Source organism: Phyllobates terribilis, unplaced genomic scaffold (assembly GCF_046119375.1).
Source record: "Phyllobates terribilis strain yellow unplaced genomic scaffold, ASM4611937v1 Scaffold_3__8_contigs__length_932513732, whole genome shotgun sequence".
NCBI lineage: Eukaryota > Metazoa > Chordata > Amphibia > Anura > Dendrobatidae > Phyllobates > Phyllobates terribilis.
Window position 1 is genome coordinate 730073880 of NW_027362763.1, and position 27723 is coordinate 730101602.

At 44.1% G+C, this 27723-nt stretch overlaps 1 protein-coding gene across 1 annotated transcript in view; it reads right to left on the bottom strand.

Annotated features, from left to right (window-relative positions):
- Window positions 1–1374: 1374 nt before the first annotated feature.
- LHCGR (luteinizing hormone/choriogonadotropin receptor) overlaps window positions 1375–27723 on the bottom strand; it is a 364204-nt gene continuing 337855 nt past the window's right edge. Inside the window, exons 10-11 of the mRNA XM_073672096.1 lie at window positions 8083–8163; window positions 1375–2667 (exon numbers count right to left, since the gene is read on the bottom strand). Coding sequence (XP_073528197.1) covers window positions 1536–2667; window positions 8083–8163 — 1213 coding nt within the window. The 3' untranslated portion in view covers window positions 1375–1535. The remainder of the gene's footprint in view (window positions 2668–8082; window positions 8164–27723) is intronic.

Below are 27723 nucleotides of genomic sequence, written 5' to 3' on the forward strand. Positions count from 1 at the left end.
ACAGTGGAGTCACTGATCTGGAAGGCCACCTGTGCAATTCACATACTGCTTTCTGGAGTGCTTGGTGGGTGACGAGACCTGTTTGTACTGATGTATGAGGCATCCAGAGATGTCTACACGAGACACCATTAGTACTTGCCAGTCCCTGCTCCTCAGCTGCTGCCACTTTCCTTCTGTGTGTGGTGCCCACATACAGCTAACCTGCCAGTCAAGCACACTTTTGTACCTGTTGGGGAGCACTGCCATCTATATCCCAAGACTAAAGCATTTTTTCAGTGTATGTGCACATGATGTGTCTTTCAGGTGGATTACTCCTGGAATTAGGCTCAATTAATTCTGAAGTGTCTTCTGCTTCCAAAATGAAGCAGATATTGCGTTAGACCGCTTTAAAAACCAACTCGTCAGATATGATTTTTTTTGTACTTGTGCGCATCCATAATCTGTCTCCAGATTTCACAATAAAAACTGCATTCATTACTAACTAGATCTCTTAGATGTGATGAGGATGACGTACTTTTAAAAATCCCTTTTAGAATGGCTGAATAATACTTTTTGAAAGTTTTCTTTACTAATATTCAAATAAGCATTTTCCAGGTTGGCAAGCTTCTGTGCGTCCCTCCTCGTACTGCTCAGTACCATCTGCAGCTGTCACTCCATTATTCTCTTGTCAGAATAAGGCCTCTTGGACACGACGGCCATGGCCATATGGTTTTCTTCCTGAAGAAGAAGTTGGTTACAATTCGAAATGAGTAGAAAAATAAAAGAAACCTTTTTTTACATTATCTCTGGCATTTGACGTCACTTCATCAGTTTGCAGCGCAGATACAGACCACAAACTTCCATTTTTTTTTTATATTAAATCACAGGAAACGCCAGATTTCACGGTATAAACTGCATGCATAATAGATCTGTCAGCCCTTACTTGCAAAATAAACAAAAATCAGATTGGTTATATGATGCATGTAGCGTCCAAGGTAACAGCGATAGCTCATGAGTCCAAGTGTATTCAGTCTCCGCCTATCAAGCACGACTGATAGCTGCAGTATGTACTGAGCAGTGTGATATCTCAGCAAGGAGGAGGTACACTGAGGAGATATCAATCCGGATCATACATCAGCCTCAATAATGCCAGTTCTGATCCTTTAGTATGTCATTTATCTTACATATGGTTATGAATCTGACAAACATTGAATGTTAGGTATACTGAGTACTAAAGCGCTGCTTGCAAAAAAATATATAAATACCTTCTATTAGATTTTCATTCATAGCCACGGATTTCCAGATTTTTTTTTTTGCTTTTCAAAGCAAATTTTTTTGTTCAAGAAAAATTCTGGTGTCGCCAGTTTCGATAAAACCTCTTCATTTTATTAACCCTTTCTTTGTCACAGCACTGTTCCTTGTTTACAACAATTAAAATATCAACCGCCCAGTGAAGCCTCGTATATACATAAATAGATGTACATATTTACAGAATGATTTCCCTTTCCGTAATGATTTGTGCAGTTTAATTAAGTACCACGGATTGAGTTGAAGACTCAAGTGTCCATACATGCCGGTTTGTCTTTTATGCTCAAGTATTGGGAATCAAAGGTGGTAAGGTGCAGATCAGCCCTTGATGTCTTTTTTGGTCCGGTATATACGCTGTCGGTCTTGCAGTTGGAGGTATAGGCTGTGAAATTACTGACTCTGTAAAGTTCTGCTTGAGTCTTGCAGCAACCAAACTTGCTCATGAGCAGAAAGAAATCTCTCCGGAACGCTTTGGTAAAGATTGCATATAGGAATGGGTTAGCACAGGAATTCACAGGGTAGAACAAGACCAGCAATATTTTGGAATTGGTCACGGTAATAAGTGGAACTTTAAAGGCTGCAGAAATGGCGAAGAATGAAATTGGCGCCATGCATGTAAAGTCAGTGAAGATGAGCACCGCCATTTTCTTGGCTATTGTGGTATCTTTGTTGGTTGGCGTGAACTCAGGATTTTGGACAGCAATGTAGATTTTGATGTAACAGGCGCATATGATAATGAAGGCTATGACATTGAGCACCAATATGATGATGATGTATGCCTGTGAAAGAGGAGTTTCTATGTCCATGGGCAGGCATATGCTGACTTTAATGTAATTGCTTACGCCAACAAGAGGCAGAAGAGCAATGAGAAGTGAAAAAATCCAGCCTCCGAGCATAATCAGAATTGCGTGTCTTAACCGGAGCTTACGGTCAAGTTGCATAGCATAGGTTATCGTATGCCATCTCTCAAGGGTTATCACAGTCAGAGTGTACACCGAAAGCTCACTGGCAAATACCGTGAAGAATCCAGCTGCACTGCAGCCGCTCCCTGTCTGCCAGTCAATAGCATGGTTATAGTACTGACTTTTAGTCTTGGAGTCAACCGATGCTATCAGCAGTAGATAAATACCCATGCAAAAGTCTGCAAACGACAGATTGCACATCAGAAAGCGAGGGACGGTGAGCTTGTAATGACTAGTCAGCAGGACTAAAAGAACCACAGCATTTCCTGCAATAGCAAGTATACTAATAAACCAGATCAGCACTCGAAGGAAATTGTAGCCCATGATGTCCTCGCAAGGGTTAAAGGCATCTGGCTCCGGGTTACATTTGAGGGTTCTTGGCTTAAAAAATTCTTCATAGTCCATTGTCAGTTCCGTACTAAAAAGAAGAAATGTCAATTTTAATCTATATAACAACCAAGATTTTGTATATTCAATTGCAATGAAAGTCATTCAACCTCCATTGCAAATTAGGATTATTAGCAAAATTTTCAAACTTTCTGATGTTTGCGATCAAACATTAAAACAAGAACAATTTAAAGGAAATCTGGCAGCAGGATTTCACCTCTAATTATTTATATATGCATGTAGCTCTTTGAAAGACAAGTCCCGCAACACCTTTACCTAGACAATCCGTTTCCCCATTCCTTAGAAATCAGCATTTGTATTTTTTTTGCCTGACCTGAAAGAACAAGCACTTTTCACCTATTGTGTCCTCCCATTTCCTTGTATATTGTAAGCTTCCAAGCAGGGACCTCACTCCTAATGTAACTGTTTAAACTGTCTTACATTGTATTGAATTTATTGTCTGTACATGTCCCTGCTTAATTGTAAAGTGCTGCGGGAATATGTTGGCACTATATAAATAAAAATTATTATTATAAATTGTTATATGCAAATGATCCTGAAGAGCTCTGATAGATCTGAAACCTCTGTCACTCCAGCTCTATTCCCCGCCCAGCGCTGCCTCTTCCTGCTTGACTGACAACCTCGCTTCTTTGTGACTTCAGGTAAAAGAGCTGTTAATCAAAAAAGGGGAGGCAATGCTGGGCGGGGAATAGAGCTGGAGTGACAGAGGCTTCAGATTTACAGCCTCATTTGCATATCAATACAAACACTGACTTCTCAATAACGTGGGAATGGACTGGCCAAGTAAAGGTATTGCTGGATTTGTCTTTGAAAGAGCTACTTGTAAAAATAAATAGTTTGGGGTGTGAAATTATGCTGGCAATTTTCCTTTAAATTGGTCAAATCCAACACAAAGTGCCACTCTGACTGACTACTACAGTCTCGGTGTTATTCAACACTATCATGAAAAGTGTCTTTAGTACGTAGAGCCTTCCTGGCTGTTATGACCTGCAGTACATGTGATACATAAACAGCTACCAGTTTCTGGCAGCATTCCTTATGAGCAATGACCTCTAGTTCACTTATATTTTTGGGATTGTGTGCTGTTATCGCCTTCTTTAAACTTCATCTAAGAGTTTCCATTGGACAAGTGTGATGGCCGCAATAGGGTTTGAATAATTTTGATTGCAACTGCATATGGCATACTTCAGAATTCCTAATTTCTCAGAGAATTAGTTGTATCACGAAGTCATAGATATACACTAATTGAGCGAAGTACAAATTGTCAAAATAGGAAGAAAGGATCTAGAATGTTTAAAACCTGTGCACCTGTCCAAACTTAATATATAGTCATGGTCAAAAGTGCTGGCACCCTTGAAATTGTTCTAGAAACTCAAATATTTCTCCTAGAAAATTATTCCAATTCCGCATGTTTTGTTATACATGTTTATTTCCTTTGTGTGTATTGGAACAATGCAAAAAAAACAAACAAAACAAAACCACAAAAATGGTCCTAACAAAATTGTTGGCACCCTCAACTTTAATATTTGGTTGTGCATGCCCTTTGGAATTAAATAACTGCAATCAATCGCATTCTATAACAATCAACAAGATTCTTACACCTCTTAACTGACTGGAATTTTGGACCACTCTTCTTTTGCAAACTGCTCCAGGTCTCTCATATTTGAAGGGTGTCTTCTCCCAACAGAGATTTTAAGATCTCTCCACAGCTGTTCAAATGGATTTAGATCTCGACACTTCAGAACTCTCAAGCACTTTGTTTCCATCCATTTCTGGGGGCTTCTTGAAGTATGTTTGGGGCCATTGTCCTGCTGGAAGACCCATGACCTAGGACACAAACCCAGCTTTCTCACACTGGACTGTACATTGTGATCCATAATCCTTTGGTAAGCTTCAGATTTCATGATGCCTTTAACACAGTCAAAGCACCCAGTGCCAGAGGCAGCAAAACAACCCCAAAACATCTTTGAACCTCCACCATATTTGACACGCAGGTACTGTGTTCTTTTCTTTGTAGGCCTCATTCCGCTTTCGGTAAACAGTAGAATGATGTGCTTTACCAATAAGCTCTATCTTGGTCTCATCTGTTCACAAGACGCTTTCCCAGAAGGATTTTGGCTTACGTACATTTTGGCAAACTTCAGTCTAGCTTTTTTATGTCTCTCTGTCAGCAGTGGGGTCCTCCTGGGTCTCCTGCCATGGCGTTTCATTTCATTCAAATGTCGACTGATAGTTCACGCTGACACTGATGCACCCTGAGTCTGCAGGACAGCTTGAATTTCTTTGGAACTTGATTGGGGCTTCTTATCCACCATTCGGGCTATCCCGCGTTGTAACCTTTCATCAATTTTTCTCTGTCGTCCACATCCAGGGATATTAGCAACAGTACCATGGGTTGTAAACTTCTTAATTACGTTACGCACCGTGGACAAAGTAACATCAAGATCTCTGGAAATGGACTTGTAACCTTGAAATTGATATGTTTCAACAATTTTGGTTCTCAAGCCCTCAGACAGTTCTCTTCTCTTTCTGTTCTGCATGCTTAGTGTGGCACACACACACAAAATGCAAAGATTGAGTCAACTTCTCCCCTTTTTAACTGGTTTCAGGTGTGATTTTCATATTGCCCACACCTGTTACTTGCCACAGGTGAATTTGAACGAGCATCACATACTTGAAACAAAGTTGTTTACCCACATCTTTGAAAAGGTGGCAACAATTTTGTCCTGCCCATATTTGGGGCTTTGTGTGAAATTATGTCCAATTTACCTTTTTTTCCTGTTTTTTTTTTTGTGTTGTTCCAATACACACAAAGGAAATAAATTTGTATAACAAAACATGTGTAATTGCAATAATTTTCTGGGAGAAATACTTTATTTTCTGGAACAATTTCAAAAATGCCAACACTTTCAGCCATGACTGTATATGAGAAGCCCAATATTGCCCCTACAAGAATGTAAGACTGCCGCAAAAATATGAAATCATCAGTTGTTCCTCTCTGAATTATCAGGTTTGGTTTATTTTAATTCAATGATTATGGTCAGCTCTAAACTAGCCGTGCGATTTAGTTAAAAGTAGTCTTAAACGACAGCACATTTTGTATAGTTCTTCAAATTATTTATTGTTTATAGGGGTCTTTTCCGACAGCAGATGTTGAGGGAAAGAAGGATTGTGTATGCTGGATTTCAACATGGCCAAGCTTCTATTCCTTAGGGTAATAAATAAGTCCTGGTCAAAGGTTTCTAATACTCTTGTGATTTTGTAATATGCCCGCTGTAATCCTTAAAGGGATTGTTCTAGTATTTTTTTCTTAAAACCTATTAGGGCATTCTGAGAAAGTAAAAGGGGATTCTTCTATACCCATTAATTGGGTTGACCTGGCACTTTCCATTTTTAAAGACAGCCTATTTATTTAATTGAACATGAAGTAGTGTCTGACCTCCAATGTAGTAGTAACCCAGAAGCATTAAACATTTTCTGCCTGCTTTACCCCTTGTGAAACCCTACAAAATGTTTCATTTTGTGGAGACTCTTCTATTGAAAAGAGATTGTCCCTTGGGTGCAGTTTTCTGGTGTTCATTGCATATCGATTTCTTACAGTTTGTAAGATCTCTGCTAGTGGCCATTGTATATAATCTTGTTTATTTTTTTGCTTCCATATACGTGCATAGCCCCTGAGGAAGCCATAGTGGATGGTGTACCGCGTGGGGCTTCTGTTACTCTCTACCTACCTTTATTTTTTAGGGTTTATACCATTTAGGTCACACACTCATTTCTGATCTAGTATTTACTTATTCTATTCACTTTATTCTTTAATTTTCTATGTGATCTATTGGTATTGTTTAGTCATGTTATACATTTCTATTCATTCTCATATAATTTTTTATTGTGGTTGTCTTTGACTATTCCCTTGCATTTATTACATAGTGTCTAGCCTTATTGTGGCTTCCAGGGAGATTGTATTGATCCCTTTATATATTACATTTTAGGCATCTGGTCATGTGCAAAAAAAAACTTGTTGCTTTGGTTTTAGGGCTTTTTAAATGTTTTTAACATTCACTTGTTATAGCATGCAGACTATCTGACATTTCATATTATTATTATTTTCTTCTATTTTTTGGTGTTACTGGTGCTTTATATACACCATTATTTTCTCCTTTTTACATGGGTTTTGGTGTATACCCTCCTGATATTGGTGGTGCCGGTCCATACATCTCTTTGTGCATAGCCCATTTTAGTAATCCATAATGAGCCATGCACCTCCATGATTCTCTGTTCACTAAGACAGATTTTTAAAGGGAATCTGTCAGCAGGTTTTTACTATGTTAATTTAAGAGCATGATGTAGGGGCTGAGACTCTGATTCCAGCGATGTGTCACTTACTGGGCTGCTTGTTGTTGTTTCAATGAAATCGGTGTTTTATCAGCAGGAAATTATCACTAGAGGACTAGTTGTCTTGTGCCATTTAGTCTTCCTGCTCTGTGTAACCCTGCCCACACCACTGATTGGAAAATTTCTGCCTATGCACAGTATACACAGAAAGCTGGCAATCAGTGGAGTGGGTGGGGTTATAACGAGCTCAGCATTCAGTGAACTGCTTGATCTGCTGCAAAGAAATCAAGGATTTTAATCACACCTTCAGCAAGCAGCCCAGTTTTCACACATTGCTGGAATCAGGATCTCTGCCCCTACATTTTGCTGCTCTCAGAAAACATAGTAAAACCTGGTGACAGATTCCGTTTTAAGGCTGGGGTCACATAAGCTTAAAAAAATCGGTCCAATTTTCATGCTGAGAAGTGGGAAAATAGTTTTCTCAGTTGTCATCCGTGTACTGTCTGTATACAATTCATTTTTTTACTCATGCGCTATTAATAATTATAATTTACAGTTTCCTATGTTACAGAATCGCAATGTATCTGTAAAAATCGGCTGCTACTCTGATGGTCCGTATGGCATCCAATTTTTTTTCTTGCACCTATCCGATTTTGGAGTGAATACAGCTGAGAAAAAAATATGTGTGAGCGAGCCCTAGCTGTGGTTGGAACCATTACAGGTCCAATTCAATGACTACAAGCTGAGATTTTGCAAAAAAAAAAAAAGTAAGGAATTGATATAAAAGAAATAATAGAAAACTGCAAACTTTGTAACCCCCAGTGATGGCTAAACCGAAGGATCAGAAGTGTCCAGGACTGTCCTCTTCCAACACTAAAGAGGGGCTCCATAGATTTCCTGTTGAGCCCATCTTCAGTGTTGGAGGAAAGCAACAAAAGGCTTTTTTCATTCCATTTTAAGAATTGGTGGGAGTCTCAGCACCCAGACAACCAACGATCAAAACTTTTGACATGTCTCAAATTTTTTTTTAAATGGTATACACTTTAATATGCAGTTTTATTGGATAAAATAAAAGTAAATTACTGCCGCTTACTTTGTTTCATTTGTTTGCTTCCTTGGCAAAATGTTACTTTGGTTTGTCAAGTTTCCTAGGTATGCAAACGGGGAGTCAAGCCTGTGGGGGTAGAGAAGCATTATATAAGCGAACATACAATATTCTGCATTTTTAACTTACAAAGTAGAAATTTACTTTTTTGTTTAAATTTTGGTATTAATTGATTTCATGTATAAATGAATGAGCGGTAAAACATGTAATAATATAATAATATATAACATGTAAAAATAATTTACTTATAAATACAGAGCATCACAATATTTCTTACAAAGAACAATCCTAAGGTGCTGGGAAAAAATAAAAATGAATAAAAAATCCGCACAACCGCAGGAAATTAAAGAGTAGGTGAGGTGTATAGGAAAATTACATACAACAGAAAGCAGAAGAAAAAAATGATTGGATGAGTGAATATTGATAGAAAAAGTGGGAGAAGGGAACTGGGAAGATACAGACATAGTAAAGACATAGTAGGGCTGTACCTATGGACAACACTAAGGGATCCTTTGAAACACTCATTATCAATAATCGTGCACTGCAAACTGGCTGTCAATCACCCAACGAATGAGAAAAACGTTTTCTCGTTGGGTAAAATAATCTTTTAGCTTGCTGTAAGAAAATCATCGACCTCGGCAGCACATCATCCTGTGTAAACAGGACCAGTGCTGCCGGGAACAATGACCATCTATGTACATAAAACAATGTGTTTGCATAGTAAATGCAGTCTGCCTGTTTAAACAGGCTATAAAATGAATGCCAATTGGCAAATACAGTGGGTACGGAAACTATTCAGACCCCTTTAAATTTTTTACTCTTTGTTTCATTGCAGCCATTTGGTAAATTCTAAGAAGTTCATTTTTTTTCTCATTAAAGTACACTCTGCACCCCATCTTGACTGAAAAAAAAAATTTAGAAATTTTTGCAAATTTGTTAAAAAAGAAAAACTGATATCACATGGTCAAGTATTCAGACCCTTTGCTCAGACACTCATATTTAAGTCACATGCTGTCCATTTCCTTGTGATCTTCCTTGAGATGGTTCTACTCCTTCATTGGAGTCCAGCTGTGTTTAATTAAACTGATAGGACTTGATTTGGAAAGGCGCACACCTGTCTATATAAGACCTCACAGCTCACAGTGCATGTCAGACCAAATGAAAATCATGAGCTCAAAGGAACTGCCCAAGGAGCTCAGAGACAGAATTGTGGCAAGGCACAGATCTGGTCAAGGTTACAAAAGAATTTCTGCATTACTCAAGGTTCCTAAGAGCACAGTGGCCTCCATAATCCTTAAATGGAAGAAGTTTGGGACCACCAGAAGTCTTCCTAGACCTGGCTGTCCAGCCAAACTGAGCAATCGTGGGAGAAGAGCCTGGGTGAGAGAGGTAAAGAAGAACCCCAAGATCACTGTGGCTGAGCTCCAGAGATGCAGGAGGGACATAGGAGAAAGTTTTACAAAGTCAATTATCACTGCAGCCCTCCACCAGTCGGGCATTTATGGCACAGTGGCCCGACAGAAGCCTCTCCTCAGTGTAAGACATATGAAAGCCCGCATAGAGTTTGCTCAAAAACACATGAAGGACTCCCAGACTATGAGAAATAAGATTCTCTGGTCTGATGAGATGAAGATAGAACTTTTTGGTGATAATTCTAAGCGGTATGTGTGGAGAAAACCAGGCACTGTACATCACATGCCCAACACAATCCCAAGAGTGAAACATGGTGGTGACAGCATCATGCTATTGGGATGTTTTTCAGCTGCAGGGACAGGACGACTGGTTGCAATTGAAGGAAACATGAATGCGGCCAAGTACAGAGATATCCTGGATGAAAACCTCTTCCAGAGTGCTCTGGACCTCAGACTTGGCCGAAGGTTCACCTTCCAACAAGACAATGATCCTAAGCACACAGCTAAAATAACAAAGGAGTGGCTTCAAAACAACTCTGTGACCATTCTTGATTGGCCCACCCAGAGCCCTGACCTAAACCCAATTGAGCATCTCTGGAGAGACCTGAAAATGGCTATCCACCAACGTTCCCCATCCAAGCTGACAGAACTGGAGAGGATCTCCAAGGAAGAATGGCAGAGGATCCCCAAATCCAGGTGTGAAAAACTTGTTGCATCATTCCCAAGAAGACTCATGGCTGTACTAGCTCAAAAGGGTGCTTCTACTCAATACTGAGCAAAGGGTCTCAATAAGTATGACCATGTGATATTTCAGTTTTTATTTTTTATAAATTTGCCAAAATGTCTACATTTCTGTTCTTTTTCAGTCAAGATAGGGTGCAGAGTGTACTTTAATGAGAAAAAAAATGAACTTTTTAGAATTTACCAAATGGCTGCAATGAAACAAAGAGTGAAAAATTTAAAGGGGTCTAAATACTTTCTGTACCCACTGCATGTAGCTGATCATTAGTGATGAGTGAGCACTAAAATGCTGGGGTGTTCGTTGCTCGGGTCGAGCAAATTGGAATGCTCGGTCCGAGTAACGAGCTCAATGTAAGTCTATGTGAAACGCGAGCATTTTTCCGGCGGCTCCCCCGGCGGTCTGCAGAGGGCCTAAAAATTGCCCAAATCTACAGGAACAGTGCTCAAATAATATGGGAACAGCATGGAGAAGATCCCTGGAAGCATCTCTGACTCCCAGGTCACTGCTGTCAACAACGTTGTCAGAGTATTACGCCACTTTTACGGACACACAATAAAACATGCAAAAATGAAACCAAAATGGATTTTCCTGGGAAATATGATAAAGAACATCCTTTCCAGGGTAATGACTTGTATATAAGGCAAAATAAATAACCAAAAACAAAAATGCTCCTCCACACCTTGGGATATGTTCATACGTAGCGTTTTTGATGCGTTTTTGCACTTTTGAATTGCTTTCAACCAAGACAAATGTATTCACCAGGAAATGTCATTTTAACATTTTACAACCTTATCTGGCCATGTGGTGTGTGACACATCATCAGACACATGCATACAGTGCTGAAAGGATATCGGAACAGCATGGGGAAGACCCCTGGAAGCATCTCTGACTCCCAGGTCACTGCCTAAAAGTGTGCCCATCATAAGTGAACCTTGGCGCATGTGAAGATGCATCCCGCCATGCACCTGTCGTTGCAGACTTGCAACAATCACCGTCCACGTCCTTGTCCCAGCGCAGCGTTCAGTTGTCCCTACCCCATTCCTTGGAATGCAAGCGCAAGTATGCACCCACCCACAGGCTGCAAAACTATACTGCCAAATTTTTGACAGCTCCTTACACTTGAAATGTGGCCTTTTCGGCTCGTGGAGGCAGAAGTTGTCCACAACCTCATCTCGGCTGCGGCCGGGTGTCCATACTCGGTCCCCAGCCGCCACTATTTCTCCCGGTGTCGTCTCCGCCTTCCACAAGCACGGGTCCCATAACATTAGCTGTGCCCTCCCCAGTTTACTTACTGGGAAGACCACCTAACCATGAACACGTGGTCAAGTGAATGTGGCCAGGGACGGTACGGAGTCAGTCCACAACTTTTTTTCTGAGAGTTGTATTTCACCTCAGCCATATTCTTTAGCTTGGTAAAAGGACTTGGGAAACCGTATCTACTCCAGCTGTGATTTCTCCCAGGAAGTTCTCTAAAGCTGCTTGCACTTGAAATGTGGCCTTTTAGGCTCGTGGAGGCGGAAGCTGTCCACAACCTGGCGGCGGCCGAGTGTCCATACTCGGTCCCCAGCCACCACAATTTCTCCTGCTGTTGTCTCCGTCTTCCACAAGCACCGGTCCCACAACGTTACCTGTGCCCTCCCCAGTGCATTTACTGGGAAGGACCGCCTAACCACAAACACGTGGACAAGTGAATGTGGCCAGGGACGGTACGGAGCCAGTCCACAGCTTGTCGGTGAGTTGTATTTCACCACAGCCATATTTTTTAGCTCAGTGAAAGGACTGACTTTTGGGAAACCGTATCTACTCCGGCTGTCATTTCTCCTTCACCAGGTTCCGCCCATTGTCACACACGACCATACCTGGCTGTATGTTCAGCGGTGAGAGCCACAGATCAGGCTGCTGTGTTACAGCTTTCAACAACACTGCAGCGGTGGGCGGTTTGTCACCTAAGCATTTAGCATGTCATCTTCAGCACAGGCTCTTGCCGCTTGGCCAAGGCAGTGCTGCAGTGCTTTCAGCTTGTGACTGATGTGGTCTTTTGGAGATGGAGGCCGAGCTGGAGGAGGAGGTGCAGGAGCTGAACAATGTGATTACATTGAGGTTACATTGGCGACTCCGGTTTTTATACTAAAGAAATATCCTACTGTGTTTTTTTTTTACATTATTTTTTTAAGACAAATGCATTCACCGGGAAATGTCATCTTAACATTTTACAACCTTATCTGGCCATGTGGTGTGTGACACATCATCAGACACATCCTGTTTCATTTATGATGGAGGGACTCTGAAAATCACAAAGCCTATTTTTATAGGGCCATCAGGCGGCCCTTACTATTCTTAAAGGGCCAGCAGTTGGCCCTCGCTATTGTTAAAGAGCCATCAGCCGGCTATGCTTTGTTGTTCCCATTATTAACGAGTGGCTCTCCTATACTGTTATTGCGCATGCAGTGACTGCAAGGGCTGCCAAAAATTTGGAGGAACTCCAATGCCCCTTGCAAGAGACATAAAGGTCAGGGAGCCTTCTAAAAACAATATTCTAATTATTAGGAAGTGGGTCTCCCATAGTGTTTGCCTATCCAGTGAAGCAACGGCTGCCAAAAATTTGGAGGAACTCCAATGTCCCTTGCAAGAGACGTAGATATGTTGATGTGTTACATGTGGTGATATGGTGGTGGAGGATGAGGATGCGGAGAAGGAGGAGGACAAGAACAAATAGACAAAATGAGGAAGCGTATACCCATGTCTGGGTGTGAAGACAGAGGTGCATGGGAATAGAGTTAGACCTCCCCAAAAACATACACTGTATTTGAGTTTATGTTACGCTGCTATCATTCGGTGGTGTTGCGAAATCTGGCCTAATCCAGCCCTTGTTCATTTTTAGAAGAGTCAGCATTTTCAGTTGACAAGCAAATGCACCTATCGGTTATAATTCCACCGGCGGCACTAAAAACCCACTGTGACAAAACGCTAGTGGCAGGGCACGCCAGGACCTCCAAGGTGTAGAGAGCCAGTTCATTCCACGTGTCCAGCTTAGATACCCAATAATTATAAGGCAAAGAGGAATCACGGAGGACGTTGGTACGGTCAGCAAGATACTACCTCACCAACTTCCGAAACTTTGCACTCCTTGTGAGAGTACCCCCCGCCTCAGGGCCTGTGCAATGGGAGGGTCTGAGAAAACTGTCCCAGAACTTTGACAGAGTTCCCCTGCCTCGGCTGGATTGCATTTGTGGCTCTCTCGCCTGTACTCCTTTGTTGTCCAACGAACTATGACCTCTGCCGCCAGCGTTTTCAGATGGGAATTTTTTCACTAATTCCGCAACAAGGGCCTTCTCGTACTGCCCCATTTTATTAGGCCTGTCCTGCAAAGGAATAAGAGACATAAAGTTCTCTCTATAGCATGAGTCTAGAAGTGTCACCAACCAGTAATGACTGTCACCCAAAATTTGGAGAAGGCGAGTGTCACGGGAAAGGCAGCGTAACATAAACTCAGCCATGTGTGCCAGACTGCAAGACTTCCATGTCCTCACCAAGAGGACGACTGACCATGCTCTCCTCCTCATCCTCCTCTTCTTCCTCCTCCCTGTCCTCAGGCCATCCACGCTGAACAGACGGTATGGCAGTTGTGCAGGTAGTACCGTTTATAGTGTAGGAAACTAGCTCCTGTTCTTCCTCCTCCTCCTCTTCCTCATAGTCACCCAATCCACGTTGGGATGAGATGAGGCTGGGCTGTGTGTAATCACCCTGTATGGTTCCTTGCTCCATCTCATCGTGCTCCGCCTGCAATGCATCCTCTTTAATTGAGAGCAGAGAGCTTTTCAGAAGACAGAGAAGCGGGATGGGGACTCTAATTATGGCGTCATCACCGCTCACCATCTTGGTGGAGTCCTCAAAGTTTTGGAGGATGGTACAGATGTCTGACATCCATGTCCACTCCTGAGATTTTATGCTTGAAGTCTGACCTGAATACCAACGGCCTTGTTTTGCCCTCTTCTGCTCACAAATCCTTCTCAACATCTGAAATATAGACTTCCAATGCGTGGGGACATCACACACCAGTCGGTGAGCTGGAAGCTGCAAACGCTGCTGAAGCACACAAGAGTGGCGGAAGCTGTAGCTGACTTTCTACAATGGGCACACAGGTGGCGTACTTTGACAAGCAGATCCGACAGATCCAGGTAGGTTTTGAGAAACTGCTAAACCATGAGGTTAAGCACATGGGCCAGGCATGGTACATGTGTGAGCTTGCCTCGCCACCACCAGGTTCCGGCCATTGTCACCCACGACCATGCCTGGCTGTAGGTTCAGCGGTGTCAGCCACAGATCTGCCTGCTCTTTCAGAGCTGTCCACAACTCTTCAGTGTTGCGTGGTTTGTCACCTAAGCATATTAGCTTCAGCACAGCCTGTTGCCGCTTGGCCGAGGCAGTGCTGCAGTGCTTCCAGCTTGCGACTGATGTGGTAATTTCGGAGATGGATGCTGAAGAGGAGGTGCAGGAGCTGTAGAATGTGGGGGCAACCCTGAATGACCCATGGCCCGCAATCCTCGGCGTTGGGAGGACGTGTTCTGTCCAAAGGTCCGACTGGGTCCCGGCTTCACTTATATTTACCCAGTGTACCGTCAGCAAGATGTACTATCCTTGCCCACAAGAACTTGTCCACATGTCCGTGGTTAGGTGGACTTTCCCAGTAACTGCATTGTTGAGGGCACGGCTAATGTTGTGGGACAAGTGCTTGAGAAATGCGGGGTTGGCAAACCAGGAGAAATAGGGGCGACTGGGGACCGAGTACCGAAGCTTTCCGCTGCCATCAGGTTGCGGAAAGCTTCTGTCTCGAGGAGCCTAAAAGGCAAGATTTCGAGAACAAGCATTCGCGAAATGTGTGAATTTAGTAGTGTGGCCTGTGGGGCGTTAGCTGCTTATTTGCGCTTGCGTTCCAAGGACTTGGGTAGGGACAACTGAACGCTGCGCCGCGACAAGGACGTGGACCTGCTTGCTGATGGTGCTAGTTGAGAGTGTTCATCGACAGGTGCAGGGCGGGAGGCATCTTGACATACGCCATAAACATGGGATTGGCGTGCATTCACAACAGCGGAACAAGTAGTGGTGTCACGCGCAGACACTGTTGCTGGACCCTGGGGTTCGGCCCACTTAGGTGCTTTGCTGCCATGTGCCTGATCATGCTGATGGTGGTCAGGCTGGTAGTTTTGCCACCCTTGCTGATGCTGGCCTGGGAGGTGGTGCAAATGGCCTTTTTGGGGTTATCTGCAGAATCTTTAAATAACAACCAGACTCGGGAAGACCTAACAGTTGTACTGGCAACTTCTGTTGTGTTGATGTTACGAGGAACGGTTGCCCGCCTTCTGTCTGCGGCCACTACACTGCTTGTTCTAGCCTGTTGTGGTGCTATGCCTCCCTCCCCCCGTGTGCTGCTGTCCTCGCTCTGCATGTCACCTTGCCAGGTTGGGTCAGTGACTTCATCGTCCACCACCTCATCTTCCACTTCCGCACCCTGGTCCTCTTGACTTTCTGGAAATTGTGTCTCATCATCATCCACCTCTTGTGACAGTTTCCCACCGTCGCCTTCGTGTGAACGTGGCTGCTCAAAGATTTGCGCATCGCTACATGCGATCTCCTCTTGCCCCGCTTCAAGTAGATGGGACGAGAGGCCCGAATCTATAAATGGAAAAATGAACAGCTCTTCGGAGTGTCCAAGTGTGGGATCAGTTGTCTCCAGGCACTTGGCATGGTGGGAGGAAGGAGGATCAGGGTGAGCAATATGCAGTCCAGACTCACGACTACTGAGACTTGACCGTGTGGAAGACAGGGTGGTGGTGGCTAAGTGACTGGAAGCATTATCTGCTATCCAACCAATAACCTTTTCACACTGCTGTGATCAATAGTGGTGTTCTGCGGTCCCCTATTAATTGGGACAGGAAGGTCGAGCGACAAGATGTGGGTGTTTGTTGTGGCACAATTTCAGCTTGCCCACGGCAATGGCCTCGTCCTCTGCATGCACCGTCATCACCATCACATCCACTTCCCTGTCCCTTGCCACATGCCTTGCCCATTTTAAATGGAGGACAATAATTTCCACGTTCACTACAAATGGCTGAATTTGGAGCGAACTTTTATGTGATACGTGCCACGGAAAACCACAGTTATAAATACCTGGCCTGTAGGTTACTATTTTTCACAGCGACCTGGTGTCAATAACTTCACTGACACAGTGCAACAAAATTTAAATGGAGGCCAATATTTTCCACGTTCACTACAAATTTCTGGATTTTTATCGCTGTAATATGGAAAGAATCTGGCCGTATTCTGCTGTGGCAACAAGCAAAAGGAGCAGAAAAAACGATGTTTTCTGGATTGCTTTTTAACCAAATAATCAGGATTAAGATAAAAAAAATAACTATCCCTGGCCCCTGATACCTGGGGCTATTTGTAGAAATATCTGTAACAGCAGCAGCAGACAGAACTGGAATGGAGCCTCTTGTGTTGTATTATACACTGCAGTCTGCCACATTTCACTGCCTGCCTGCCTAGCTCTGATATATATATACTGTACTAGCTATTGAACCCGTTCTACGACCAGCTGACGAGCATTTTTATTGGTATATGGTCTCCCATGCTGGTATGTACTGCCCCCCTCCTGGTATTTGTGCTCCCCCATCCTGTCCCCACCATCCTATCCTGGTATGTATGGCACCCCTCATCCACATCCTTGTATGCATGGCACCCCTCATCCCTATCCTGGTATGCACGGCACCCCTCACCCCCAATCCTGGTATGCATGGCACCCCTCACCCCCAATCCTGGTATGCATGGCACCCCTCATCCCCAATCCTGGTATGCATGGCACCCCTCACCCCCAATCCTGGTATGCATGGCACCCTTTACCCCCAATCCTGGCATGCATGGCACCCCTCACCCCCAATCCTGGTATGCATGGCACCTCTCAACCCCAGTCCTGGAAGGCATGGCACCCCTCATCCCCAATCCTAGTATGCATGGCACCCCTCACCCCCAATCCTGGTATGCGTGGCACCCCTTATCCCCAATCCTGGTATGTGTGGTACTCCTCATCCCTATCATGGTATGCATGGTACCCCATCCCTCATCCCTATCCTGGTATGTATAGTATCCCTCATCCTGGTATGCATGGGCCCCTCACCCACATTCTGGTATGCATGGCACTCCTCATCCCTATCCTGGTATGCATGGCCCATCATCCGAATATGGGTATGCATGGCCCCTCATCCGAATCTGGGTATGCATGGCACCCCTCATCCCCAATCCTGGTATGCATGGCACCCCTCATCCACAATCCTGGTATGCATGGCACGCCTCATCCCCAATCCCGGTATGCATGGCACCCCTCATCCCCAATCCCGGTATGCATGGCACCCTTCATCCCCAATCCCAGTATGCATGGCACCCCTCATCCCCACTTCTGGTATGCATGGCATCCCTCATCCCCAATCCTGGTATGCATGGCACCCCTCATGCCCAATCCCGGTATGCATGGCACCCCTCATCCACAATCCTGATATGCATGGCACCCCTCATCCCCAATCCCGGTATGTGTGGTACCCCTCATCCTGGTATGCATGATCCCCTCACCCCACAATCCTGGTATGCATGGTCCCCTCACCCCCCAATCCTGGTATGCATGGTCCCCTCACCCCTCAATCCTGGTATGTGTGGCCCCCTCACACGCCAATCCTTGTATATGTGGCCCCCTCATCCCTTTCCCGCTGTACACACATACAAAAAAATAAACAGTTATACTCACCTTTCTTCTCTGTGCTCCGGCGCCATTTTGCTGAAGACACACTGCAAATGTGTCTTCAGTAAAATGGCGCAGGATAGAGCTATACGCATGCGCCAATCTGAAGACTCACTCCTGCCCCGGTCTCCGGCGAAGAGAGACGCCGCGCCAACTCTCCTCCCGGTCAAGTAAGTATGTAAGTATAGCGCCGGAGATCGCGGTATGAGTTCAGTGCCTACGCATACCGTGATCTCCAGCGCCATACACTCCTCTTGCCTGTAACGGCTGGATGCGTGCTTCTGTATGGAGCCAGACTGCGCATCGCACATGCGCAGTCTATCGGGGCTTCAGACAGAGACACGCATCCCCGGTTATAATATAGATATGTTGTGGAATACATATACTACAGGACGTTCAATGGACCCTCTTGCACTATATGCACTGCAGTCTGCCACATACACTGCCTGCTTGCCTAATTCCTGCTATCACCACTGATTATATGCAGTTGGATTAGTCCTCAGAAGGACTGTTAGTTCTGATGGATATTATAGATATATGTTGTGGAATACCTAGACTAACTCTAAACAAGCAAATCTCTCCCTGACGCAGCAGCACCTCTCCCTACTCTGCCTGATTCCGGGGTAGACTGTGATGGGCGGCGCACGGTCTTGTATAAACCTGATGATGCTGTGCGGCCAGCCAATCACTGTAATGCCACAACCAACATGGCTATGGCATTACAGTTTGTGGCAGACAATCCCTGCATGTTCATTGGCTCTCTAAAGAGCGCCAAACATGCATGGAGGAGACCCGAGCAACCCGGAAATACTCGTCGAGCGCCGAGCAGTGAGATGCTCGGGCAAATACCGAGCAGTGGCGAGCACGTTAGCTCATCACTACTGATCATCAGTCATTTAATTTCGCAGGTTGTTCAGTGTACACCCACCTTCATTGAAGGAGTGATGAAGATAATGCACATTATTTACATATGTAAACTAAGTGTTAGCTCATTCTTCCCTAAAATTCCAAAAGTGCTTTGAAAAGAAAAGAATGTAGAATGATCTCTGTATTTATCAAGCTCCGTCACCACTTGTCCGACATCCCATCATGGTTTAGACTGCACACACCCAAATACATAAAGTAAAACATCAACTTTGACATAAAATTCAGAGACGATTAAAAACTGATGCACATCATTAGTGCTAATAAGTAATGCTAATGGTGTCCTGCATCCTCACCCCCAAAAGATAAGGGTGAGGGTCAAAAAATATATGGGAACTCCTTTATGCAGGGTGCTGCAAGCTATGAGATGAAACAGTAATAATGGGAATTCTGAAAAAAAAAAATCAAACGCTACTAGAAAATACTAGAGTGGAAATAGCCATAAATCTAAAAAAATCCAAAGTGCAGGTGCAAATAAACATACAAACAAAATAGACACAAACCAGCTGATGAAGTGCAAGCTATCCCAGTATGAGAATGGAAACAATAGCTGCATAAGGGAACATTGCAAAAGAGGTAATGTAAAAAGAATATATACTTATGAAAAAGTAGGGAAGATCCAAAGACCTAGTTGTGGCCCGAAAGACCCCACGCGGTATGCTGCTGCATTGCAGCTTCCTCAGGGGTAAAAAATAGTATATTGGGAAGTTATCACTGTTTAGGCAAGTAACCCCTTCTTTAAAGGATCATCCTCACAATTAAATGTTCGTTATGCATGTGACTCATGATATCCATAGTGGACACTCCTGCTAACTTGATTATTAAGGTCACGTTCACATGTTCAGTATTTGGTGAGTTTTTATCTTAACATTTGTAAGCCAAAACTAGGAGTGGGCAAAAAATGCAGAAGACGTGTTTCTATTATAATTTTTCTCTGTTCCACTCCTGGTTGTGGCTCATAAATACTGATGTAAAATACTGACCAAATACTGAACGTGTGAATGTGACCCTAGAGATGAGCGATTTGAATTGAATTTGTTCCAAAACTTCCCAAAAAATACCAATTTGCCATCAGACCGGCATTTTGCTGAATTCTAATGGCTGGGAAGGTGCTAAAAAAAAATGTTATACTCACCTCTCTCCATACCTCTCCCTGCCACCGCCGATCATCTGATTGCTCTTCTACCTTCTTCTCTTCCTGGGCCTACAGCGCTGCCTACGTCGTGCAATGTGCCCCATGTGACGACACGCAGCAGGAAGAGAGAAGACCGAGAAGAAGCGATGACGAGGGGAGAAGTATGGGAGGTCGCACCAAATTAAATTGATGCAAATCTAATTACCTCGCTGAAATTGGACAATTCTGCTGAGTTTTGCCAGATTCGCTCATCTCTAATATTATTGTATTCTGGCCAACTAAATAGTGCATAAACAGAGTATACACTCTTATTGGATAATGCAGTGGTGAGCGCACTCTAAAAGGTGGTGTCTCAGCTACTGTTGTGGTGTCGAGAGAAGGTCCAGTGTAAAAAATCTTTCCCAGCCTACTATAATAATGTCATTGCAGCAACCTCTAGGGGGAGCTCTCTGCAGACAGAGTAAATTCAACATTAATTATATAAATCTAAGTGCAGTTAGCTCCCCCTTCTTTACATGGTCATAATTAAAGGGGTTGTCCAGGATTAAAAAAATAAATAACAGTGAAGTTGCTTCAGCACTGAAACTCCAATGGTGCCCATCTGTCTCTGTTTAGTTTACTTCCATGCAAAGATGGCGTAATGTTCATCCACTTGACTGCTGCAGACAGTCTCTGGCCAATTTGGTCTTGTGTCGTACTGAGTCCAGTGAATGACTGTTGTGGTCATGTGAATGTATGGCATTTGCACGTCATCGCTGCAAAGAAATAAACAAAAATTGTGGAGACTATTGCTTCTGGAACTTTGAGGGATTGAACAGTTTTGTTTTTTTTTATCAAGCTTCCTTCTATTGAACCATTTTTTGTTAAAATCCTGAACATCCCCCTTAATCTATTTAAGGCTGCTATCAGTGAGGTTATTAATGGTTGTCTGAGGAAGATCCGCTGCTGGCAGTTTCCTTTGCAATTGCTGACCAAAGATCTCCCAGAAGAGCTCAATGGGAGACAATTCTGGAGGCCATGGTAGCATGTTTAAGCCATGCAGGACACAATTGAAAAAAATTCAAAAAAGTTCAAATCACTCCCCATTTACTAAAATATAAATAAAAACTAAAAACAATTAATAATTTACATATTTAGTTTTGTTGGGTTTGTAACTGTGTGAACTAATAATATATTATAGTATTTATACTTTATGGTGGACCTCAAAATGAAAAAAAAAACAAAAAAACAATATGGCAGAGTCGCTGATTTGTGGTCACTACACCTCTAAAAAAATAGAATACTAAAAAGTTGTATGGACCACACAATGGTGATCATATAACCTACAGCTCATACTACAAAATAAGCACTCATAACTATCAACCTAAAAATAAAAAAAGGTATGGCTCTTGGAAGGTGAGAAGGAAAACTAATAATGAATATGGATGTTCTGGGACTCTGTCGCCCAAGGGTCCACATAAATCTGGAGGTGGCCCTGTATGGAGATACTATGCTCCAGAAGTAATGCTTGTAGGGATACATACCTCTGTACACATGCAACATGGAGCAGAGGATTGGAGGCAAAAATCGTTCCAATTGGGTGCTTGTGCATCACTATAGTAGCCAATTATCGCTCTGTACAAAACAGCAGCATGAGGTACTCCAATAGAGCATGAGATAAAGCGGACTTCAGTTTTTTGTTATTTCTGCTTCAGCTCTATCTAATATACAGTTATATGAAAAAGTTTGGGCACCCCTATTAATCTTAAGCTTATTGTTTTATAAAAATTGGTGTTTTTGCAACATCTATTTCAGTTTGATATATGTAATAACTGTTGGACACAGTAATGTTTCTGCCTTGAAATGAGGTTTATTGTACTAACAGAAAATGTGCAATCTGCATTCAAACTAAATTTGACAGGTGCATAAGTATGGGCACCTCACCAGAAAAGTGACATTAATATTTAGTAGATCCTCCTTTTGCAAAAATAACAGCCTCTAGTCGCTTCCTGTAGCTTTCAATGAGTTCCTGGATCCTGGATGAAGGTATTTTTGACCATTCCTCTTTACAAAACAATTCCAGTTCAGTTAAGTTTGATGGTCGCCGAGCATGGACAGCCCTCTTCAAATGATCCCACAGATGTTCAATGATATTCAGGTCTGGGGACTGGGATGGCCATTCCAGAACATTGTAATTGTTCCTCTGCATGAATGCCTGAGTAGATTTGGAGCGTTGTTTTGGATCATTGTCTTGCTGAAAGATCCATCCCCTGCGTAACTTCAACTTTATCACTGATTCTTGAACATTATTGTCAAGAATCTGCTGATACTGAGTGGAATCCATGCGTCCCTCAATTTTAACAAGATTCCCGGTGCCGGCATTGGCCACACAGCCCCAAAGCATGATGGAACCTCCACCAAATTTTACTGTGGGTAGCAAGTGTTTTTCTTGGAATGCTGTGTTTTTTTGCTGCCATGCATAATGCCTTTTTGTATGACCAAACAATTCAATCTTGGTTTCTTCAGTCCACAGGACCTTCTTCCGAAAAGAAATTGGCTTCTCCAAATGTGCTTTTGCATACCTCAGCCGACTCTGTTTGTGGCGTGCTTGCAGAAAAGGCTTCTTTCGCATCACTCTCCCATACAGCTTCTCCTTGTGCAAAGTGCATTGTATAGTTGACCGATGCACAGTGACACCATCTGCAGCAAGTTGATGCTGCAGCTCTCTGGAGGTGGTCTGAGGATTGTCCTTGACTGATCTCACCATTCTTCTTCTCTGCCTTTCTGATGTTTTTCTTGGCCTGCCACATCTGTCCCTGTGTTCTTCTATTTCCTTACTATGTTCCTCACAGTGGAAACTGACAGGTTAAATCTCTGAGACAGCTTTTTGTATCCTTCCCCTGAACAACTATGTTGAATAATCTTTGTTTTCAGATCATTTGACAGTTGTTTTGAGGAGCCCATGATGCCACTCTTCAGAGGAGATTCAAACAGGAGAACAACTTGCAAGTGGCCACTTTAAGTAGCTTTTCTCATGATTGCATACACCTGGCTATGAAGTTCAAAGCTCAATGAGGTTACAAAACCAAAAAAAGTGCTTTAGTAAGTCAGCAAAAAGTAGGTAGGAGTATTTAAAAAAAGAAAATGATAAGGGTGCCCATACTTATGCACCTGTCAAATTTTGTTTGAATGCAGATTGCACATTTTCTGTTAGTACAATAAACCTCATTTCAAGGCAGAAACATTACTGTGCCCAACAGTTATTACATATATCAAACTGAAATAGCTGTTGCTAAAACACCAATTTTTATAAAACATTAAGCTTAAGATTAATAGGGGTGCCCAAACTTTTTCATATAACTGTATATCTAATATATGAGCGGTGTGTGCTGTATGTATGTAATATGTGAGCGGTGTTGCTGTATGTGTGTAATATGTGAGCGGTGTCTGCTGTATGTGTCTAATGTGTCAGCGGTGTGTGCTGTTTGTAATATGTGAGCGGTGTATGCTGTATGTAATATGTGAGCAGTGTGTGCTGTATGTATCTATTATGTGAGCGGTATGTGCTATATGTATGTAATATGTGAGCGGTGTGTGCTGTATGTATGTAATATGTGAGCGGTGTGCTGTATGTAGCTAATATGTGAGCGGTGTGTGTGCTGTATGTATCTAACATGTGAGCGGTGTGTGCTGTATGTATGTAATATGTGAGCGGTGTGTGCTATATGTATGTAGTATGTGAGCGGTGTGTGCTGTATGTCTGTAATATGTGAGCAGTGTGGGCTGTATGTATCTAACATGTGAGCGGTGTGTGCTGTATGTGTGTAATATGTGAGCGGTGTGTGCTATATGTATGTAGTATGTGAGCGGTGTGTGCTGTATGTCTGTAATATGTGAGCAGTCTGTGCTGTATGTCTGTAATATGTGAGCAGTCTGTGCTGTATGTCTGTAATATGTGAGTGGCCTGTGCTGTATTTCTGTAATATGTGAGTGGTGTGTGTGCTGTATGTCTGTAATATGTGAGCGGTGTGTGCTGTATGTGTCTAATATGTGAGCGATGTGTGCTGTATGTATGTAATATATGAGCGGTGTGCTCTGTATGTCTGTAATATGTGAGCAGTGTGTGCTGTATGTATCTAATATGTGAGCGGTGTGTGCTGTATGTATGTAATATGTGAGCGGTGTGTGCTGTATGTATGTAATATGTGAGCGGTGTGTGCTGTATGTCTGTAATATGTGAGCAGTGTGTGCTGTATGTGTCTAATATGTTAGCGGTGTGTGCTGTATGTATGTAATATGTGAGTGGTGTGTGTGCTCTATGTATGTAATATGTGAGCAGTGTGTGCTGTATGTGTCTAATATGTGAGCGGTGTGTGTGCTGTATGTGTCTAATATGTGAGCGGTGTGTGCTGTATGTGTGTATTATGTGAGCGGTGTGTGCTGTATGTATCTAATGTGTGAGCGGTGTGTGCTGTATGTATATAATATGTGAGCAGTGTGTGCTGTATGTGTGTAATATGTGAGCAGTGTGTGCTGTATGTGTCTAATATGTGAGCGGTGTGTGCTGTATGTGTCTAATATGTGAGCGGTGTGTGCTGTATGTATGTAATATGTGAGCAGTGTGTGCTGTATGTGTGTAATATGTGAGCGGTGTGTGCTGTATGTATGTATTATGTGAGCGGTGTGTGCTGTATGTATGTAATATCTGAGCGGTGTGTGTGCTGTATGCATGTATTATGTGAGCGGTGTGTGCTGTATGTGTCTAATATGTGAGCGGTGTGTGCTGTATGTGTCTAATATGTGAGCGGTGTGTGCTGTATGTATGTAATATGTGAGCAGTGTGTGCTGTATGTGTGTAATATGTGAGCGGTGTGTGCTGTATGTGTGTAATATGTGAGCGGTGTGTGCTGTATGTGTCTAATATGTGAGCGGTGTGTGCTGTATGTATGTAATATGTGAGCAGTGTGTGCTGTATGTGTGTATTATGTGAGCAGTGTGTGCTGTATGTGTGTAATATGTGAGCAGTGTGTGCTGTATGTGTGTATTATGTGAGCAGTGTGTGCTGTATGTGTGTAATATGTGAGCGGTGTGTGCTGTATGTGTCTAATATGTGAGCGGTGTGTGCTGTATCTGTCTAATATGTGAGCGGTGTGTGCTGTATGTATGTAATATGTGAGCAGTGTGTGCTGTATGTGTGTAATATGTGAGCGGTGTGTGCTGTATGTGTGTAATATGTGAGCGGTGTGTGCTGTATGTGTCTAATATGTGAGCGGTGTGTGCTGTATGTATGTAATATGTGAGCAGTGTGTGCTGTATGTGTGTATTATGTGAGCAGTGTGTGCTGTATGTGTGTAATATGTGAGCAGTGTGTGCTGTATGTGTGTATTATGTGAGCGGTGTGTGCTGTATGTGTGTAATATGTGAGCGGTGTGTGCTGTATGTGTCTAATATGTGAGCGTTGTGTGCTGTATGTGTCTAATTTGTGAGCGGTGTGTGCTGTATGTATGTAATATGTGAGCAGTGTGTGCTGTATGTATGTATTATGTGAGCAGTGTGTGCTGTATGTATGTAATATGTGAGCAGTGTGTGCTGTATGTATGTATTATGTGAGCAGTGTGTGCTGTATGTATGTAATATCTGAGCGGTGTGTGCTGTACGTATGTAATATGTGAGCAGTGTAACAAGTCTGGGAAGCGGAACCTCTGAGCTACTATACAAGGGGGCGGTCCTTGTAAGGGGGAGCGGGTGGCAATCAGGGATGACGGGCAGGCAGTCACAGCAGGTGACCGGGACAGTCTCTGAGTGGACGGGCTGGAGGTCACGGCAAGTGACCGGGGCAGTCTCTGGAAGAACGGGCAGGAGGTCACGGCAAGTGACCGGGGCAGTCTCTGGAAGAACGGGCAGGGAGTTACGGCAAGTGACCGGGGCAGTCTCTGGATGAACGGGCAGGGAGTTACGGCAAGTGACCGGGGCAGTCTCTGGGTAAAGGGTAGGTACGACCTGTGATGGCAGAGCCTCTGGGTAGGCTAGCAGGCAGATGGTAGATGTGTGCTCCCAGGTGAGCAAGCGAGAGTCTCTGGAATGGTAGGTGGTCACAGCACGTGACGGCGAAGCCTCCAGGTAGGCTAGCAGGCAGGTAACAGGTGGGCGCTCCCAGGTGAGCGGGCAGGAGTCTCTGGAAAGGCAGATGGTCACAGCACGTGACGGCGGAGCCTCCAGGTAGGCTAGCAGGCAGGTAACAGGTGTGCGCTCCCAGATGAGCGGGCAGGAGTCTCTGAAAAGGCAGATGGTCACAGCATGTGACGGCGGAGCCTCCAGGTAGGCTAGCAGGCAGGTAACAGGTGTGCGCTCCCAGGTGAGCGGGCAAGCTGGTCCATAGACAGACTGACAGGAGTTGGAAGGCAGACCGTCGGACCTCAGGCTAGCAGGCAGGTGACTGGATATCAGGCAGGACAAAGGCAGCAAGCTGGCAGGAATCTGGCAGGTAACTGGCAGGGGGACCTGAGGGCTGAAGCACAGGTGAGACACAGGTGCAAACAACATTGCTCGGGCACCTCCATTTTGGAGGAGGTGCCCTTTATATGGGAGGTCCTCCGGCAATTGGCCGGGGACTCCTTAGGACGGCGCGCGCGGTCCCTTTAAGAGAGGGGGAGCGCGCGCGCGCCCTAAGCACACTGCCGGGGAAGGAGCGCGCGCCGGAAGCAGCGGGGAGAGCAGCGCTGGAGGACGCCGCGCCAGGAGCGGGGAGGTGAGAGGGACGGCGTCTCTGCCTAGAACGGGGCAGAGACGCCGATGCTACAGTACCCCCCCCTTTAGGCCCCCTCTTTTTTAGACCAGAAAGAAATTTTTCAAGGAGAAGCGGGGCGTTGATGTTCTCCCTGGGTTCCCAAGTTCTCTCCTCAGGACCAAACCCCTTCCAATCTACCAGAAAAAAGGTTTTTCCTCTTACCCTCTTGGAGGCCAGAATACTCTCTACCTCAAAGATGTCATCAGCGGAAACCGGAGCAGGAGGGGCACCTGGATTTTTGGAAAAAGAGTTAAAGACAACGGGTTTGAGGAGAGATACGTGGAAGGAGTTGGGGATCCGTAGGGTGGCCGGGAGTTTTAATTTGTAGGCCACAGGGTTAATTTGCCTGAGGACTTCGAAGGGACCGATGAATCGAGGACCCAACTTGTAGGAGGGTATTTTGAGCCGCACATGTTTGGATGAGAGCCAAACCTTGTCTCCCGGACGGAATTGGGGCGGATCCAGACGTCTCTTATCAGCATATCTCTTCATCCGCTCAGAGGAGAGAAGAAGAGCGGACCTGGTGCTCTCCCAAATAGTAGAAAATTCGCTGACAAGAGACTCCGCAGCAGGGTTGTCCACAGAAACGGAGACAGGAAGTGGAATCCGGGGATGTTGGCCACCAACTATAAAGAACGGGGATTTGGAAGAGGACTCGCTCTCATGGTTGTTATAAGAGAACTCAGCCCACGGTAGAAGATCCACCCAGTCCGAGTGGTGAGCATCCACGAAGTGCCGGAGGTAGCTGGACAAGATCTGATTGATCCGCTCCACTTGACCATTGGACTGAGGGTGGTAAGCGGAGGAGAAATCCAGGGTAATGTCCAGCAGCTTACAAGTGGCTCTCCAGAAACGAGAGGT